At 37.1% G+C, this 21018-nt stretch overlaps 1 protein-coding gene across 7 annotated transcripts in view; it reads left to right on the top strand.

Moving 5' to 3' along the window:
• LAMA2 (laminin subunit alpha 2) overlaps window positions 1-21018 on the top strand; it is a 777226-nt gene that overhangs the window by 185094 nt on the left and 571114 nt on the right. For all 7 annotated transcript variants that reach the window (XM_036766214.1, XM_036766215.1, XM_036766213.1 and 4 more), the window contains exons 2-3: window positions 12530-12700; window positions 20379-20491. In XM_036766214.1, coding sequence (XP_036622109.1) covers window positions 12530-12700; window positions 20379-20491 — 284 coding nt within the window. The remainder of the gene's footprint in view (window positions 1-12529; window positions 12701-20378; window positions 20492-21018) is intronic.

The following is a 21018-nucleotide window of genomic DNA, read 5'->3' as shown; positions in this document are numbered from 1 at the left end:
CTGCATTTTATCCATACACTATAAGTTTTTAGCCATGCCCTAATTGATAAGAATCTAATTTGTTTCCATTTCACTGCTACTAAAATGAATTTTTTTGTTTTTTCATTATTTCTCTCGAGTTCCAGACCTTTTGTTTTTCTAAATAAGCTTAATTATTTTGTCAACTTCTGACAAAAATTCTTATTGCTGACACTAAACCTGAGTATTAATTTAGGTAAAATTATAATTTTTACTATATTAGAATAACCTATCCACTAACAATGAATATCTCAATTATTTCTATTTCTTTTTATTTCATTAAGACTATTTGGTAGTTAAATTTATATTGTTTGCATATATGATTGCATAGATATTTTATGTACTTGTAGTTACATTGAATGACATTCCTCTCATCATTTTTCCTAGGTTTGGGTAGTGTTGTATAGAAATCCTCATGATTTGGGGGTTAGGCCTTTGGATTTTTTTAATCTTGCTAATTTGGTCAAGCTGTTTAATCCTCACAATTAGCATCTTGTTTGTTCTCTGGAGTTTTCCAAATACCTATCATGTCATTTACAAATACAAATAGTTTTGCTTTCTTCCTGTTGTTTGTATCTTTAATTTTGTTCACTTATTTTAGCACTATAGCTAGCATTTCTGGAATTACGTTGGATACTTGTGGTGAGGGGAGCCAACCTTGCTTCACACATGCTTGTGTTGAGAATGCTTTTAGTGTTTTTCTATTGAAAGCAACATCAGTTTGTTGGTTTTAAATATATGCTTTTGGCATATAAAATGTAGGGTCTTTCACATCTATATTTTTAGGCTTTTTAACATAAATGGGTATTGGGTTTTCCAATGGCTTTTAAAGCATCCATTGAGATAATTATACATTTTTGTCATTTATTTTGTGATGTGACTATATCCGTTGTTTTCCTAATATTGAAAAATCCTTGCATTCCTGGTATGAATCTAGGTTGGTCATAGTCAATTATTTTCCGGATAGAATAATATAGTATTCTTTAAAGGTTTGTATTTGTAATTTTTGTATCAACATTCATTAGCGCGATTGCTTGATGGTTCTCTTTATCTGTTTTGTCTTCTCTTATCTGTTTTTAGGGGGGTAAAAACCATATTTGTGTGCCAGAGTCATTTATTATAGTGATTTTCAATATTTTTGAGAATAAGCTTGCCCACGTGTATATTAATTGCTCTTCACACATTTGTTAAAATTTACTTGCAAATCAACCCGGATCAACACAATTTAATTATCATAGTGATCCAGATGTCAGGTTACCTCTCTTTTGAGCTAGGTAGATGAGACAAAGTAATAAACCTACTGAAAGTAGGAGATAACATTGGATGACCAGGGCTGGTATTGGTGAGACAGATCCCATCATATATGGATTTGAAAAATCCTTACATTCATACAGTTTCTTTGATAACTTTAAAATACAGGAGTTTAAAATGAAAGTAGTTCTCAGTTGGAGCACTTAAATAAGAGATGTGGGCTCTCATGATTTTAAATGGTTACAAATGTATTTTGACTTTATCTGGTCATTAGAAGATAATTTCACCTATTTGCAAATTAGCCATAACACAAATCCACAAACATAGCTTTTATGTAAAGTGGGTACTTAGCAATTGTTTGTTGGTTCAAACTCCAAGAAGCTCAAACCATTTTATCAAATATGTGCAAGTATGTCTATATTTCCATTTAGTCTCAATCTGATTTAATGGCTAGAAGAATGAAGACACAAAGTAGATGAGTGATTTCTTATGAACTCACGCAGAGCTGATCACAGAGTTTGTATTTCTAAGCTTGAGTTGACTACCTTATCCATTCGGTCTTCTAGTCTTCGATCTGTCTCTTCTTCAGTTATGAAATTTTCTATGCCCCTGAGAGAGCTACATGAGTTATACTAAACCATATAGCAAGAAATGGAAAAACCAAGAGAAAAGAAAACAAAACAAAATATCAACACTCAACCCTTGGTATGAGAAAAGAATAAATCTGTGTCACTGAAGTACTTTACGTTAAAACTCTCAAATGTCCTGAAGTTTGGAAGAAACAAGAGCAAAGGGAAGGAGGAGCAAGAAAGGAAAAGATTAATTCACAAACATAAACATGAATTTAAAGGAGCTGTCCATGAAATTTGCAAAGATAATCCGTTCCTGACTAGAATGCAAATTTCAGAAATCATGTAAAAGAAAGAGACAGGCTGCAAAGGAAGGCAAATGGGAGGCCCTGAAGAGGAAAAAAAAAATAACTTGTTTGTGATTAGGGAATAATTTATTTTATATCTGTATATAAACCAAGGATTTTGTATTAAGGCTCCTTGAATAGAGACAAACATTTCCACTGATTATATAAATAGAAACATACATTGCTGGAAATGCTTCATTGGGTTTCAAGATTTTTTTCATTTTTCATTCAGAATAAAGAGTAATACCTGTATTAAATTTGCTAAATGGACTCACACATCAACAATAGAAATTATATAATGATTCATATAATGATAGTTACTTTATTCTGTTCCCCACCAAATCTGGCTCTTGGTTAGAAAATCATTAACTAAGACCCATTAAACCTCTGGAAGAAAAACACCCCTCCACCACTCCCCTCACATAAATATGTATATACTGCATTTCTCTGTAAGCATGGCAGACCAAGTTCTGAGGGTTTTAGTGGGTATGAAGAAGGTAAGCCTGAGTCTGTAATGAAGAGCCATAGTTTGGAAAGGGATGCACAGTTGTTGCTTGAAGGACAACTGAGATTATCCTTGCTATTCATAGGATCATAACCTAGGGAAAATACTTCCTAGAGTGGTGTATACTATAAAGAGGAAGGTAGAAATCATCGGCTTAGTTCTGACTCACAAAGATGCTTTAAAAATAAGGAAATGTTAATAAGGATTGTGATCCTCAAGTCTACAAAGGACTCTTCCACAGAAGATGAAAACCTGTCCATGAGCCTCAGTTAGGAAACAAAAGCAAGCATACTGCTTTGTGTATGCTTTATGTATGATTTCTACTAGAAATAAAGATCGTATTAACAGCGATTATTTTTAAACATCATATTTAATGATAATAATAATAGCTAACACTTCTATTGTGCTTGCTGTATGCCAGGAACTGTGCTAAATGCTTTACAATTATTTTGTTTGATTCTCACAATGACCCTGAGAGGTGAATGCTATCATTACTTCGATTTTACACATGAAGAAACTGAGGCAAACAGAGATTAAGTGACATGTCCAAGGTCAAACCACTAGTAAGTGCCTAAGGCCAGACTTGAACTTGGGTCTTCCTGACTCCAGGCCTGGCATTCTGTTCTACCCACTATGCTACCTATGATCCTTCATTAATCGATCCAAGACCCCATGGGAAGTACACATGTCAATTAGACACAGTCTCCAGCTCAGAATAGTATAATTATGATGGTTGACACACATATGAAGTATCTGTCATACATTACCTCATCTGGGACAACAACCCACGTGAGACAGGTACTAGACATGTTCATTTTCCCATCTTACAGATGAGAAAGCTGAGATTTAAAGCCATTAAGCAGCCGTCTCAGGAAGACACAACTAATAAATGTTGGAGATAGCATTTATACACACTTGTACAAACACACACACACAATTTTCTTTCCCCTACATCTCCTTAGGGTATGAGAGATAAAGTATGTCCATATACAGTAGCATGTGAAAAGTACCGTGAACAAAGTACATACAAAAAGATGAGGAAGGAAATGTTACCACTAACCAGTCAATGAAGTCATCTGTAGTGCCTTAACTGTCAGGCTAATGGAGACCCATAGAATGTGGCATTTGTACTAGGTCTTGAAGTATCGTTCTGATTTCAGTAGGTGGACATGTTAAGGATGGGCTATTCCAGGTTGAAGGAATGGCAGGATCAGAAACAGGGCAGCTGGAAAACCCAAGTCAAATTGGGGGGACTTAAGAGGATATTGTGTTTTGTACAGGCCCTGTTGCTACTCACACTGTCTTGATTGCTGTACATAGATCTAGAATTAGGCTTTGACCCTACTCCCCACCCCTGATCAGTGGTGGCCAAAATAACGGAATGGTTGCAAGAAAACAAGGTTCGGGGAAGGGGGGAGGTAGGGAGGTTGGAGAAAAAAAACCAAGGTTATTAATAGGCATGCAGCTTCAAATGACATAGGCCCAGTTTTGACAAGTACCCAAGTAACACTAGGGCTAATCCGGGTTTGGAGAATAAAAGCAGTCACAGGGAGGGATGTCATTGACTTTCTGATCTAGCAAGACCCTCTGTCACTTTGTGTGGGCTGCTGTTATCTGGACCTATGATAAGTCTCTCTGTGGGGCACAGGGAGAGTGAAGTGGAGCCTGTAAATTTTATTGGCTCTAATTTTTTTTATCATGTATCCTTTGGTGATTCTTAGTAACGGGATTAATTAGGTCCTATTATAGGCTGTGAGTGGAAGAGAGATTGGACTCATTCTGTGTTGCTCCAGAGGGTAGAATCAGGTTCAAATCAATTAATTTACAGTAAGACCTTGCTTTTCAATGGGTCAAATCTAGAACCTCCAGTTTTCCAGGGCTAATTAAAAAAGTAGTGCAGTTTGTCTGAGATATAATGTATAGGAAGCGTGACAAATATAAGGCTGAATTAATTGGTTGGACTTAATGTGGAAGACTTTAGCTGTCAAACATGATAAGTTTGGACTTTATTCAGTAGACAATGGAGAATCATGGAAGGTTTTTGACCCTATAAGTGATGAAGGCTGTATTGGAAGGAAGATTGATCTGGCTCCTGTGTATATGAGAAACTGTAAGAGGAAAGGACTTGAGAAAGGGAGATGAGGAGGCAGTTGGAAGGTTTTTGCAGTTGTTTAGGCAGAAGGGGGAAGGAGCATAATTTAGAGAGATGAAAGCAGAAATGGAAAGTAGAAGGCATATATAATGGAGGAAAAACTAGAACAATTTGTTGAACGTTTGGATGTGGGAAGGAAGGGTAATACCTAGAATTTGTACATGCTTTGTAAGGGGAATGTTGATACTGTTTACAGAAACAATTTCAGGAACAGAAACGGGTTTGGAGAGGAGATAAGTAGTTTTGTTTTAGTAGTGTTGAGATTAAGACATAGTCAAGACATTTAAGTGAGCCTACCAGACAACTGAAAATGTGGGATTAGAACTCAGTAGGGTGGTTAGAGCAGGTGATATCAATTGGAAATTCATCTATGTGGAGATTGTAGGCCATGGAATAGATCAGAACTCTAAATCATACTACATTATCATTGGTGGAAAACAAATCCAACCCTGCTAACTCATGGTAGGAATCCTTTCTATGACACAAATTGTCATCTAACCTCTATTTGCACCCATTTACTGGTAAAAACTATTACTCTTGCAATTGTCGCCTGACCTTGGGCAAATCACTTAACTTTGACAGACTCTAGTTTCCTCAAAAATAAAATGAAGTGATTGGATGAGATGGCCTCTGAATTCCCTTCTAGCTCTAGAGCTGTAATCCTATGAAAAGGTGGGTGAAAATACAGAGAAATTTGGCGGTAGAGAAAAAGGAAGGTAAAATAATTCATGCCCAGTGACCTAATTCTTAAGAAAATAGGTCTGCAAAGAAGGGCATACATGAAATGGCATTGGGCCTGAAAAAAATGTCGAATTTATGCTATGGAGGCTATGATAGGAAGTCAGCAAGCAGCGATGACATCTTGCTGATATCAGAGAACATTAATTTACCATGAACATATATCCTGGTTACCATGATTCAGTGGCTTTCTCGACTGGCACTTAGCGTGTCAACGATGAAAGGTGAGAAAACACTAAGGGTGACACAGACTTGGTGATTTTGTGGTGAGTAGGGTGGAAGGTAAAAGGAACATTGAATCAGAGTATAGAAGTCATCACTGAGAACACTAATTGGATGGTGGAGGACATAGGAAGGCAACAGACCTTTATGCCACAGATACAGATACTTAACTTGGTTCCCCACAGCAGGGATTTATGACTCACTATTATTAATCTCTGCTTCCCTTGCCCAGCAGTGGATTGGTTCTCTCTTGGTGACATCAATGAGCCATTCCTTGTCATTGGATATAGCTCTATTATCTAAAAGGAGAATTTCACACCTAGTACATTATTTTAAAAGTTTAGTGATCATTCTTGCCTTCTTTCTCTTCATTCTCTTTTTCTGTTTCCTGACCTCCTTGAAGAGGTTAAGTTTCCTCTTTTTTGTTTTTCTTTTGAAATACTTTTTTTTTTCATTCTTGGCTTGTCTTGCATCTGCAACCAACAAATTATACAAACTTGAGAAAATGCTTAACGTTGTAGCACTCCGTTTTGCCATCTATACAACCACAATAATGTACCTCCCCAAACTTAAAAGCATGTTGAAGACCAAATTAAACTAAATTAAATGCACTCAAACATTTTGGAATTTCAGCTTTGTATTATCAATGTGTATATTTTCTTTTAAAGCTTTTCTCTTAATCAAACCCAGTAGAAGATTGCTGTGGTCATGGAATTAAAGAATTAGGTTCTTGTCTCCAACTAACTGATTGGATATCATGAAGTCATGTCTCTTTGCCACTTTATGCTCCAGCACCTCAACTATAAAACAGAGATTGAATTAGAAAATGTTCCCTCAATCTAATACCAATGTAACCAGGCTATAATTATTTAATTACCTTGTTGGGGGAGGAGGGTCTAGACTTGCACTGATAGAAGTAAAGTAACTGATAGTCTTAGGGCACTCAGAGGTTAAGTGTCTTACCCATGGTAACACACTTCATATGTATCAGAGGTAAGAGGTAGCATAGTAGAGTGGAAAAAAACACTAGATTTGAGTCAGAAACAGCGGGTTCAAACTTTGCCTCTGTCCCTTATTAAGTGTGTGACCTTGGACAAATCACTTTACTTTTCTGGGCCTCACCATCCACATCCATAAAATGAAGGGGTTGACTACTAGGATTTCTTTTAACTAAGTGTATGTTCTTATCAATCCAGGTCTTCAAGATTCCAAGACAAGCATTCTATCCACTAGACCTTCTTGTCTCTTAGTTAGTGGTAATTGATTGGAGGCTATTGGACCAAGCTGCTTAAAGGCACACTTGATTTCAAGTCAAGTCAATGAGATTAAGAATCTCCTATGTGCCAGGCAGTGTGCTACATGCATCTAGTCACTGGGAAATAGGCTCTTTTCTCTCCCACTCTTAGTGTTTAAAGGATAACATTTGTAGAAAACTGCACAAGAAAATAGAATCACCCTGACAACAACCCTAGAGTTGTTCTTAAAGGAACTCTAACATGTTTTGCTGATTCTCTGCTCTTTCTTGCTCTGTGCTGAGCCAGCAGGGGAGTAGATGTGACAAGATAGCTTCTGTTTGAAGCATGGAAACTCATCAGCCATCACAATGTTTCTTTAATGAAATATCAAATAATAATTTTACTTTTATTTGTGTTGATAATCTGTGAAGAGTCAAACTGTTGCAGTTCAGCTTCTGGCACAGAAAACTTCATGTACTTTAATTAGATGAATGAATTCACAAATGACAACATAACCTTTACACGTGTCCATAAGTAGAGACTTTTAGAATGTATTCATTTTAAGCCAGTTTGGATAATTTAAAAAAACATCAAAAACATAAACATATAATGTCCATAAACAGAAAATTTTAGAATGTGTTCATTTTTGAAACCAGTTTGGAGTAATTCAGGAAAGAACATAGAAAAATAAATATGCATGTGCTATGATCTTTGACTGTCTTCACTACTAATAGACAAATTAAAAGGGAAAAAAATCAATTAATTATCCAGGTATTCTGTCTTTGTTATGTCAAACCTCCTGATATGTATCTTGAAGGCACATCTGGATCATCGCTTTTTCACTTTTATTAAGATGAGTTCCCATAATGGAGACCCCAAACTCTCTCTGGTAATGTCTCTTCCCAAGTCATGCCTTCATTAAAAATGGAATATTTTCCTTCTTTTTGTGCACCATCCACTATAATTCTTTCCCCCTTCTTGCTCTGCCAGGCTTTGTTCCTTTCAACACCAGCATCAAACTAAAATTTGTTTAGTTCAGATACTGTACTGGAAACAGAGTGTCAATCTTAATGTTATGGTTAAGTGATTGCTGGCTTTTATGTTATTAACATTACATGGCCTCCAATTGAATAACAAGGCTGTAAGTCAATTATGTATAGAAAGGCTGGTCTGCTGCTTGTGCTTCATTTGTATTTTCAGCGTTCACACTCTCTTGACCAAGTAGCCTAGATTGTAGATGGCAATAAATATTGCCTACTGCTTTGGAATGGAAATATAACAGGCACCGGCTTATGGATTTTAAAACATAATGAAAATGGGCTGTGATCCATACTACGACATGCTGCCAATTCAGTCGAATTCCAGATATTGACTGACTACAAATTGTACAACTTAGTAACTAATTGGGGACCTTGCCTGACCAATATGCACTACATAGTTTTAAAATGAGCAATAAAGTCACTGACTTAGTGTCAGCAGAGAAGTCTTCCATGAAAATTAAGTATTATGTAGGCTAATTGTAGGGATGACTGAAAGAAGAGACATAGGAGGGAAGCAACGGGAGAAATCTGTATTATTCAATTACTATGGGAACTCAGCTAAAATCTGTGAGAGGCAACTGCAGAGTCAAATTCTTCCTCTTACACACATGAGCTACATGACCTTGGACAAGTCATTTATGTTTTCCAAACCTTAGTTTCTTCATCTGTAAAATGGGGATAATACCTATATTACCTATCTCAAAATTGGAAAGTCTCATATAGTATATGTAAAACACTGTATTAAACCTAAAATACTATATAATTGCCAGCCATGATTATACAGTGGTTATGGTAAGACCAAAAACCTCATTAAGGATGGAGGGAAGATAACTAGGAGATAAATTCCTTATTGATAAAAATATTGGTTAATGTGATTTGTTTACGGATAATTTTGGAATACTGTGCAACAGTGGTGTCAAGATCAAATAGAAATGAGGGCCACTAAACTATGTGTAAGGATCCCTACAGGCCACATATTGACTTAGGATATCACATATTAAAATTTTATGTGTTTTACTATTTTGACCCATATTGTTGAGTATTTCCTAATTGGATTTTAATCTTGTTTGGGCTATGTTTCGTAGTATTGTAGGCTATATGTAGATAGTGTGTTTGATGTCTCTACTATCCTAATTCCATTTTTTCCTATTTATTTCTTTTTTCTCACTAGTGGAAAAACTAAAAAAAATCACTCAGGGGCTGGATTTTTCAGTCGTTAGTATGGAAATTATTTAATATTTATGAAGTCACCTTTCAGTCAGCTAGATGGAAATCCATCTCCTTCAAAATGTGTCTCAGATCCAAAGCTCTTGATTCTGGACTAGAATGCTGTGCAAACCAAAACCTAGGGAACTGACAAACTGGTCTGTAGGAGAGTTGCTATGGTTAAGGTCCCAGGCAAAACTGTGAATTTTGTTTGTGTTTCTTTCTTTGACCCTCTTCTATACCTTTCTTAAGTACTCCTGTGCCATCTATTAGAGTTCCCTCTCTTCTTCCTCCAGGTGACCAATACCCTAACCTTCAGAATCTCCAAAGTTCCTTTCTTTGTCATCTTCTGTAGGCCTGTTCTTCCCTGAAATAGGCATTCTTCCAAAATTATCCCTCTATTCTTACCCACCCTTTCCACTAATCAGAATCCAATTGATTGGCCTTAGAATACAGTCTGATTAAAATAATTCACATCAAGGTATGATCAGTTGATGGGATTTTTGTAATTTTAAAAAGGAGCTCATTAAAACAAACAAATCTTGTTGAAAGGAGTATGGGAGATATTTTTTGTCAGGGCAACTTTCGTGGTGTCTCTTACCTATCTTACACTCAATGTCAATCCTATCTTTCTCCATCATGCCAGAAAAACAGAGGTTAGCAGAACACTTCTAAAAATTCTGTTTTTATAGTTTCTAGCATAGGACAGATTTTGAATAAATATTTTTAAAAAATAAACACAAAATTATGTAACAATCACAAAAAACATTAAAAGAACATGAGAAAGACTTCTAGCATTGGGTTTATCACCCATGAAGAATTTGTGAGAAAATATGAATAGAATTGCACAAGATTGAAAAGGCATGATGTTACAGAATGCATCTGTAAAAGAAAAACCCCTAACATTAGACGCGAGGATTGTACTATTTAGAGCTAGAACATATGAGAAACCCAGAGACTTTGAGTAACCTGCCCAAGGTCCCATAAGTAGTAAATAGCAGAACTAAGATTTAACACAGGTCCTCCATATCTCTTTCCACCCACACCCTGCCTCTGTTGGTATTCCACTAAATTTCAGTCAATACTTCGCAGGATTTCTATTTCATTATTTCTCTTCCTGGTAGTATGGAATGGGCTGGGTTATATAATTCTATTCAGTAAATACATATTTAGGGAACCCGCAGGGCAGAACTATGCTAAGCACCATGGGAAAGGGGGAGAGTTCCTAAAACTCCACTGAAATGAATGATCCCTGCCTTTAAGGTGCTTACAATCTACTGGGAGGGTGGGGAGAGATGAGTCAAGTTAAAATACCCATAGTTTAGACCCTGGACTTCTTAATGTGGTTTTACTAACTTTGAAAGAACAATCAATGAATTTAGTTCCTATAGAAGGAAAAAATGGATTTGGAGTACAAACGATTCCAAGTACTGGGCCAGGTGATGAGGATACAACAAAAAATAAGCTTCTGAGAAACTTACTCTTTACTGGTGGAAAATGGTTTTGAATTTCATCTTTGTTACTTACAACCTGTGGTTGAAAGCAAGTCATTTCAACTTTCTGGGCTTTCTTTTCTTATCTGTAAAATGGAACAATTGACTCTAAGATCCTCCCAACTCTAGAATCCTTTGACCCTAATTTTAAAAATTAAACAATTTTTTCTTATTTTTAACTGAGATTATTTTTATCAAGGTCATCATGCTGTAATTCTTTTATAAGAAATGTCTGGAATGTGGGTCATTAAATGTGTTTTTAAAATTATTCAATAGCCACAAATTATGCGACTATTTCATGCAAAAGGTTGAGTTCTGTGTTCATAGATATGTACTTATTAGCTATGTATTGTGGTTAATCCTATAAAAGACAAGCTACTTGCCCCCATAGAATTAATTAACCCTCTAAAATAGACACAAATGCCAGTATTTAATGGTGGGCTCCTTTTTGTCTCATTTTACCTGATTTACACCCTGTATAAATTTTCTCCCATCGTACGAGAATTTTATGATCCCTAGGGTGAATTCAACAGCAATGTCACCATAGTACATCTCACCATAGCATGATATATCTTCCACTGAAATTGAAGTGATTAGAAACTTTGTCTGAGGAGCTCAGTATGTCCCTGTGATGTATTATTGATAGAGTAGAAGAATAAAAAACATTTATTGCATGCTTATCATATAATAAGTACTGTGATAATCACTGGAATAGACATAGAAAAGCTGCCTTTGCTCTCAAAGATCTTACATTCTAATGGATGAGACAGAACACAGGAGAGTGATGGTCACAGAGAGGCATTTTAGTTCAGAAAATTATTGGGATGATGAGTAGAACCATAAGGGAGTAGAGTAACATACTCCATCCAGGAATAATGACAAAGCTGATTCCATCATGCATGGTTCATGGTTCCACTGCAAGGAGTTTTGGGGAGGACAGGTATTGGACAACATACTGGGGGAGGGGAATAAAGTGAAACATTCTGCTTTGGGCTTTTCTGATATAATGCTCTTGGGAAAAAAGTGAACAATCAGAACAGCCAGGCAGCAGGGGAGAAAGTTCCACAAGGTTGGATGTCGAGCAGATGTTCAGAGAGTGAAGAGTGTTGAGTACTAATGCCATGTTTTGTTCCTGGTCAATTGCTAGTGTATGAATAACTCGGTTATCTATCACTGAAGGAAAGAAAGACCCTCCTCCTCCACCCCCATCCTCTATAATTACCTAGTTCCCTATCCCCTTGAATCTAGTAAAGGAGGTAGTGATTATTGTAGCCCCAACTACGTCAGATTATAAGCAAAGTACAGGGCTGTGACCACCAAAGTAAACTACACGTACATGTGCCAAAAATGTTTCTATGTGATTGCAAGAACCACCTACAATGTTAGGTACAAAAGAATTGGGATGGATTATGAAATTAACACTCAGAAGATGTAAAATCTTTTGCAAACCACATGCAGCAGCTCTATTTTTTAAATACGTTAGATATGACTTATTCTCTCCAATTAACTTATAAAGATTAATACCCAAGAAGGTCTGAGATTTTGACTCTCAGATAACTTGAACACCCAGCAAAACACTCTTCTGCTGTGCTTTTGATAAGTGTGCTAAGCTGTGTTTTATTTAATTAGCATCTACTTTGATTTAAAACTTAGTGCTTTTTGAAAATTCAGCTTCTTTTGTGAAAATTTTCAACAATCAAAGCTGTGTTGCCTTTTTTCTTGCCTAACCTCTTCATTTGTTTATCCCTTGTAGGTTTATTTCCAGCTGTGCTGAACCTGGCCACAAATGCACTCATCACCACAAATGCTACATGTGGGGAACGAGGCCCTGAAATGTACTGCAAGTTGGTAGAACACGTCCCTGGGCAACCTGTGAGGAACCCCCAGTGTCGGACTTGCAATCAGAACAGCAGCTTTGCATACCGTATGTGTTTGGGTTTTGGCATTTATTTTGAAATATGCATGTGGGGTGATGTACCATTGGATGGGGGGGCGGTGTAGAGTGATGTTGGAAGAAGTGGATGGTTTTATAAGGACCTGAAAATATAGAATATTTTAGAATGCGTAGTTGTTGTTGATGCATGTTCAGTTGTTTCTGACTCTTTGCTACCCCGTTTGGCAAAAATACTAGAGTAGTTTGAGATTTCCTTCTCTAGTTCATTTGAAAGATGAGGAAACTGAGGCAAACAGGGTTAAGTGACTTGCCCAGGATCACACAGCTAGTACCTGTCTGAGGCTAGATGTGAACTCAGGAAGATGAATCTTCCTGACTCTAGGCCTGTTACTCTATCCATTGTGCCACCTAACTGCCCTCAGGGATACCTCAGACTGACCCTTTGCTCAAGTATTTTCTTTTTAATCTCTTTTGGGCACAGACCTGTAACAGTCCTGAGACTTAACACGAGAGACATTAGCGCTCTAGGCTAAGAGCTTACTTAACACTCATTGCCAAGCATTCAAGGTAACAGATATTTATCAATTATCTATTGTGAGCCTAGCTCTGTAGGCTTCAAGAAAGTCCCTGCCTCTCTTTTCTCTTCTGTAAAATGAGGTGGCTCTACTAGAAGACTTCTAACTTCCCATCTAGCTCCAAGTCTATGGTCCTGTGATACTATATGTACACAGAAGAAAAAAAAGAGCCAAGCAGTTAATAAAAGGTACTATATGACCAAGTACTAATGTGGGAGGATACAAGAGAATAACTCTGGGTGCTCAGGATGGGAGAGGTCCATGAGAAAGGAAAGAGATGGGAAAGACCTTGTGAAACTAAGATGGATTTGGAAAAAAAAATGGGCAGACACTGAGAAAGAGAGAGGGAATTCATTCCGTGAAGAAGAAGGCATGGTCAGCAATGCAGGGAGTCGGAGAGCTGGGAACAAGAGGAGTATATCTGTAGGGCTGAGACAGGGAAGTGGGGAGATGAGATTAACCATAGTGTAGGGTTCATTTCTACTGTTCTGTACTCAGGAATTAGCATCATTGTGATAAGATTACCACCACTGTCATAGCTAACATCCATATAGTATTTTAAAATGTGGGATGCATTTTACCTATCTTGTGTCATTTGAACCTTAAAACAATCATGCAAAAAGGTATTATTATTATCCTCATTTTAGCAATGAAAAAACTGAGGCATAGAGTCACCAAACATCTTGCCCAGGGTCAGACAGTAGGTGTTCTGAATCAGGATTTGAACTTGGGTCTTCATCACCCCAAGGCAAGTAGGATCCATTATCCCACCTTGAGAGTTGCAAAGGTCTCAGAGGTGGTCTAGTCCAGAGGTGGCCAACTTACGCCCCATAGGTCCCACATATCCTGAAAAAGTTTGGAGTGCTGAACCAGATTAAAAAGAAAGCATTGATAAATAGAAGAATATAGAAAATGATTTTACATATACACACATATGCACACATATATTTGTGTCTAATGGTAGCCATCTCTAGGGTGGGGGCAGGGAGTATAGGGAAGAAAAAAGGAAAAAATAAAGTTACATCATAACTTTGTTATATATTTAAAAAGAATAGCAGTTTATAAATAATAGATTTGCAGAGCTTAGAATAAAATAAATACAATTTTTTAAAAATGCAATTGGGAGATGTTTAACAAAATAAATAAAAATATACCACAATTTAGATAAGGTTAGTCTGTGGTTTTCTCAGTCAATATGTGGCTTGCAGCTATCCATTTCTATTTGACTTTGATGCCACTGATAATAGTTCATTGCCCTAGGCCCCACAAGAGGTAAAATTTGAACCCAAGTCCTCTGACTCCATATCCATTCCTCTTTCCTCTATACCACATTGCCTTCTGAAAATCCTATTAAAAAGAGTGAATCAGCTTTCTTTGTCATGATTTTCTGATGGAAAGATGCTATTTAAAAATGCTTGCAAATACTTTCTTTGTACTAAGCAGTCATGTGATGCAGTGGATGAAGTGTAAGACTTAGAGTCAGGAAGACCTGAATTCAAATTCTGCCCCGAACATTAGTGTGTGATCCTTGACAAGTCTCTCAGCCTCTACTAATAATCATGTTATCTATCTCACAGAATTGGCACGAGGATGAAATGAGATATAAATTGCTTTGCCAACCTTAAACTGCTATGCAAATGCTATTTTCATTTATTTTAAAATTTTAATTATTTTGTTCTTATTTTATATTTTCTGACCCTTGAAGAGAATCAGCGACATAGAACACTTTTTCCAAAGTGCAAGCATGCTTTTTATGTCCATATGTATATTCACTTACTATGGTTGCCACATCTTGGATTTCTTTCTGTGTGATACATTTTTTAACGTGCAGCTAGATTCCATTTCAAAGTCCTCCTTGGGTGCTATAGGACTTAAGTTCTTCCATCCCCCTCTCAATCTGCCCTGCCCAATAAAACAAAACAAAGATTCCATTTAAAAAAAAAACAACTTTATTAAAGAACTCATTCTATTCAGGAAATAAAAGTCCATATATTTAGTGATCTCCCAGGAGCAGGTAAATCTGCAATGCCTCCTCTGGACCTGAAAGAGTGTTGGCTTTGTGACTCCAAATTAAAAGCTAACTGTTTGAAAGGCTCACTTCATCAACCATCCCCTTAGCCAGTCATAAAATGAGGTTGGCCTTGGATTAACTTGCAAGTCTCTCCCTGTTGAGCATGCTACACTTTTTTCATCTCCTTTTAAATAAGGGAAACATGCCAACAATTAATCAGTGTTTTCAAATTAATTATGATTAAACTTCTGTAATGGGGATTATGGTTAATTGTTGATTCATCTCCCAATCCTCCTTTTGGTGACTAATCCTCATATCAATTTGACCTGAGGTGGCAGATATCAAAATTTCCAATTATACAGCTTCCATCCCAATTACCTAGGAGTCCTGAATTTGCTTTACCAATGTGTGGTGTGTATTTATTTTTCTACCACATATTAAAATCCACTGGCTATAAAGATGATGCAGGACTGTTTATGTCAGAGGATGTTTAGGGAATGATGTTTGCTGTGATATTTATTTTCCTCCTAGAGTGATGCCAGCAGTATCTCATTTATGGTACCAATTCCTAAATGTGCCAATTTTAATACCCACTTGTGCCACTGAGGACGTTTTATTTGATATTTAGATATGCTTCTGGCATTTGCTGTTTTAAAGACTTGACACCTTTCTTCACTCCCACTTTCCACTAGAGCCAGCTGTAATTATTAAATGTACTCAGCACTTTTACTTTTCTTTAACGAGAGGGAACACATCATCTTAGTGGACTGTTAATTTTATAAGACAGAATACAAAACAAAGTCTACTGAACTGCTGAGCTGAATTAGGTACCTTTACAATTGAGAAAGGGGTGGTTAGGTAGTGCACTGGATAGAGTGCCGGGCCTGCAGTAAGGAAAACCTGAGATCAAATCTGGCTTCAGACACTTACTGGCTATGTGACCCTGGGCGAGTCATTTAACCCTGTCTGCTTCAGTGTCCTCATCTGTAAAGTAAGCAGGAGACTGAAATGGCAAACTACTACTCTAGTATCTTTGCCAAGAAAATCCCAAAGGGGATCAGGAAGAGTCAGGCACAATTGAAAAGACTGAAAAATAACAACTGAGAAATGGGAGAAATCTTGAAGGTTTGGAGCATTTTCCAGAGAATCCAATGTACCTTCGGTAGTGCACAGGCATAAATCCTTTTTTTGTTTTTGGTTTTTTTTTTTCAAAGGGGAAGGCAGGGCAACTGGGGTTAAATGGTTTGCCCAAAGTCACACAGCTAGTAAGTGTGTCAAGTGTCTGAGTCTGTATTTGAACTCAGGTCCTTCTGACTCCAGGGCTGGTGTTCTACTCACCGCGCCACCTAGCTGCCCTTCACAGGCATAAATCTTAATATCCCGAAAATGATCTATGACTTAGTATGTAAATCTGAGGGTCAGTTCTAGTCCTCCTGATCCATATCTGGCCACCGGACCCAAATGACTAAGGAGGAGAAAGTGATGCTGGTAACTTTGCACAGCCCTTCCTCACTTAAATAACATTCACTGGTATTTCACGGTCCACAAGAACAACAAGAAAGCCTTAGGATTTAGTTACCTGATGTTCAATGACTTGCTCAGGAACACACAGCTAGTACGTCAGAGAGGAGATTTGAACCCTGCTTATGCTGACTCCAAAGGCACTTTTTTATTCATTATGCCAGGCTGTCTCCATCAATATGCACAATTCCATATCAAATAGAAAAAAATAAAATTACGAATTAAGAAAACTGTAAATAAAATGAAGCCTTATTTTTCAATGACACATTTTCTTTAGGTGGTTCTTTGATTCTGATCAGAGATTCCTTCTGATTCATTTATGTTAATCTGTTTTGATGGATCATTTTGATTAGTATTGTAGAGTATTTCACCTTTAGCTCTTATACATATTTAGGAAAAAAATCACATTTTTTTCTGTATGAATATCAGTTAAAATTTGATGAAATGAGACATAATTTTGGGTCATTTGTTTCAAGATCATGTGCTCATATTCTATACACTCAAGTAACTAAAATGGTAGTTAATAAGTATACATAATTATGTTATTTGTTCTCTTTTTAACTTATTGTCAGTTTTAGAATAAGTAGTTACTGGAATACAGGTAATATTCAACTTAGAATGTTATATTTCAAAAGTTGATTTGTAAGTTTTTTGGATCTTGGAATGCTTTTTCACATGGAATCCACATTATCCATGTTGATTAAATCTCTAAGATGGCCCCCAAAACCCATTGAAAACATAGTGTCCCTGAAAGATACCATTAATACTACTGTAGAATGGAACCTCCACTTATGACAGAGTTTCTAAGAGAAAATATTTTTGTTGTTGTACAATTGTTTCAGTTGTGTTTAACTCTTCATGACCCTATTTGGAGTTTTCTTGCAAAGATCCTGGAGTGGTTTGCCATGTCCTTCTCCAGCTCATTTTACAGATGAGGAAGCTGAGGCAAACAGAAGTAAATGACTTGCCCAGGGTCAGGTAGCTACAAATGTCAGGCTGAACTCGTGAAGATGAGTCTTCCTGACTCCAGGCCCACCACTCCATCCATTGTACCACCCTGCTGCCCCAAGAGAAAATATATGCAGTTATAACTTGGGATGTCAGGAACATCTCTTTCCCCACTGTAGGCAGACTTTGTAGCAAGAGTAGTTTTTCTTCTCCCCTGCCCCTTTCTACTTCCCACTTATTAGACAATGGAAATAGGAAGACCCCTAGATCTAAGCTCCTAGTGGTGGGTCCCATAGTTTGGAAGCAGGGCCTTCAGCATGATTAAGTTGAATATGGGGAGGATGAGGAGAGGAAATGGGCCAGAGAATGAGAATTCAGGGCAGGAACTCTGGAATAAGGTTTGGAATAGAGGATGAAGGATAGGCAATAGGGACAAAAAGTGAGGGTGAGAATCTAGGGTCAGGTTTCTGAATGGGTGAAGTCTGACAATGTAAAGTGGGAGTGAGAAAAAGAGATGAGGATGGACAGATAATTGGAGAGAATTAGGTACAAGTGCAAAGGCTGAAGCTGTGATGATTAGGTATAAAACCAGAGGAGGAGATGAAGGACAAGGTAATAAGGAGGAGGACTAGAGAGGAGGGTTTGGGACGAGATAATGAGGAGGATTATGGAATTCAAGTTGAGAGGTTGATTTTAACTTTTGTTTTAGAGAAGAGGAAAGTGAAGCCCAGGGGTTAAGTGGCTTGCTCTAGCTCAGATCCATTAAGAAAGTGGAGGATGGGAGATTTGGGGCTTGTGGAGGATGAGGTAGGACTTATGAAATAATGATTAGCATGGTAGTTTTCCATTTCTTCCTCTTCTCTCATATTTCACTTTCCGTGCTGGAGCTAATTGGAGAATTCCAGGTCTATAATTTCCAGGGGAAAAAGTGTGTGTGTGTGTGTGTGTGTGTGTGTGTGTGTGTGTGTGTGTGTCTGTGTGTGTGTTAGAGAGAGGACAATCCTACAGTCAAGCAGGAAGGAAGCCTATGGACCCCTTCTCAAAATAATGGTTTTAAATAATTGATGGAAATGCTAAATTTCAATTAGAGTTTAGTAAAGATAAAGATGTAATTCTTTTCTCATCCAAGTTCATAGATTTCCCCCTATGATTCTGAAAACTATCTGTGGACTGTTTGGGATTTCATGTACTCCAGGTTAAAAATTCCTTCAGATGATAATATTGCATATCGTAGACCATAAAATAAGTTCAAAGCAATGAAAAACATATTTCATCATATCATTGTTGTTGCTGTTTAGTCATGTTCAACTCTTCATGACTCCATGGACTCTACTGTCTGTGGGGTTTTCTTGGAGTTGGCCATTTCCTTCTCCAGGGGACTAAGGCAATACAAAGGTTAAGTGACTTGCCCAGGGTCACACAGCTAGTAAGTATCTGAGGCCACATTTGAACTCAGATCTTCCTGACTCCAGGCCCAGCATTCTATTCACTGAACTACCTAGCTGCATGCAGTAACCAAACACATAGGTCACATATAGATTAATATTGGTATGTAGTGCACTAGAATATCACTATATAGATTTAATAATAACATACAGTAAAAGAGAATAGTACAGCAAGATGACAATATGTTACATCATATCACAGTTACAACAAAATATAATTTACACACACTATACCAATGTATATCAATTGACTGCATGAGTAACTACCATCCCCTGTGAAGCTTCAGCACCTTAAGTTACCTTGTTCACTCCCTGACTGTATTGTCTTGTCACGTCTATTGTGATCAGTGAACAACTCTGTTAATTTTACCCTTGGTACAATTAGGCTACTGATCTACGTTCCCTATCCTGAGCTAATGGGTGACCTTATCCAAGTGTATTTGTTGTTTGAAAAATTCCCAGCTTGTATTGTGCCTGGCATGGTGCTGTACCTCTACTTGCAGGAGGTATGTGGGTGTCCTAATAAATCAAATGCTTGACTTGGAATCAGGGAGATGAGGGTTTGAATCCTACCTTAGACACTTATTAGTTGTGTGACAATAGGTAAATCATATAGTTTCTTTTGGTTTGTTTCCTAATCTATAAAATGCAGATGATAATATCACCTGTGGGGCAGCAAGGTGATAGAGTGGATTGAGTGCCAAATTTATCTCCCTGAATTCAAATCTGGGCTCAGACATTTACTAGCTGTGTGACCCTGGGCAAGTCATATAACCCTGTTTGCCTCACTTTCCTCATCTGTCAAATGAGCTGGAGAAGAAAATGGCAAACCACTCCAGTATCTTTTCCAAGAAAACTCCAAATGAGGTCACAAAGAGTCAGACATTATCAAACCCACAAACAACATCATTTCCCTTAACAGCTTGTTGGGAAGATCATATGAGATAATATATGTAAAGTGCTTTGCCAATTTTAAAAGACTATGTAAATGTAGCTATTAGTATCATTATTAGTAGGGGTTCAATAAAGATTTGTGGAAGGAAAGAATCAATAAATGCATGAATAAATGAATCTTTTACCATACCTTTTGGAATTTGACACTAAAATTGCAATCACTTCAACATAAATGTTTTGAATTTTTTTTCAAGGAGAAGCAGCCTAGTGCTAACTGATTTGTCTTTCCTATTCACATGTTGCTACCATAATAGAGAGGCACCCAATCACGAATGCAATTGATGGCAAGAATACTTGGTGGCAGAGCCCCAGTATCAAGAATGGCATTGAATACCATTATGTGACCATTACACTGGATTTGCAGCAGGTATGGTAGTTTTTTTTTTTCTCACAACTATCTGGAAATTGTACCTTGGATTTTGCTATTTGTTTTGTCAGAAATCCTTAGGGGTAGAGAGACCCTCTTCACATCTTTAGTTATTGTCTCATGACAAAGAAAAAAGTGGCCTATTAATTTAGTACTATTCACATTTTTTAAGCAAGCTCTAAAGATCTTTGGCGTTCATTTTTAAAGCACAATTGGAATGATTCCTCATGTGAACTATTCGATACTATATTAAGAACTGTTTTTGTTTCGACTCATTAGAGTTAATGATAAAAATTTGTAACAACAACAGAAATCTTGTGTGCATCAAAAGCACTAAAGTGGTACCATTTTTAACTTCCCAAAGAATATTGGTACCCTGCTCTGCTGCTGATAGGTGCAGTTAAGAGTTTTTTGGATAACAAGGCTCTCAAATAAATTGCCTCTCATTACCCATAGTTGAGTATGCTGTGTCAGTAGATTTTTAAATTAAGCTTGAGCCTTTCAGAGAGGTAACAAGCCTGGTTGGA

Source organism: Trichosurus vulpecula, chromosome 7, assembly GCF_011100635.1.
Source record: "Trichosurus vulpecula isolate mTriVul1 chromosome 7, mTriVul1.pri, whole genome shotgun sequence".
Lineage (NCBI taxonomy): Eukaryota > Metazoa > Chordata > Mammalia > Diprotodontia > Phalangeridae > Trichosurus > Trichosurus vulpecula.
This window is presented reverse-complemented; position numbering and strand designations above follow the sequence as displayed.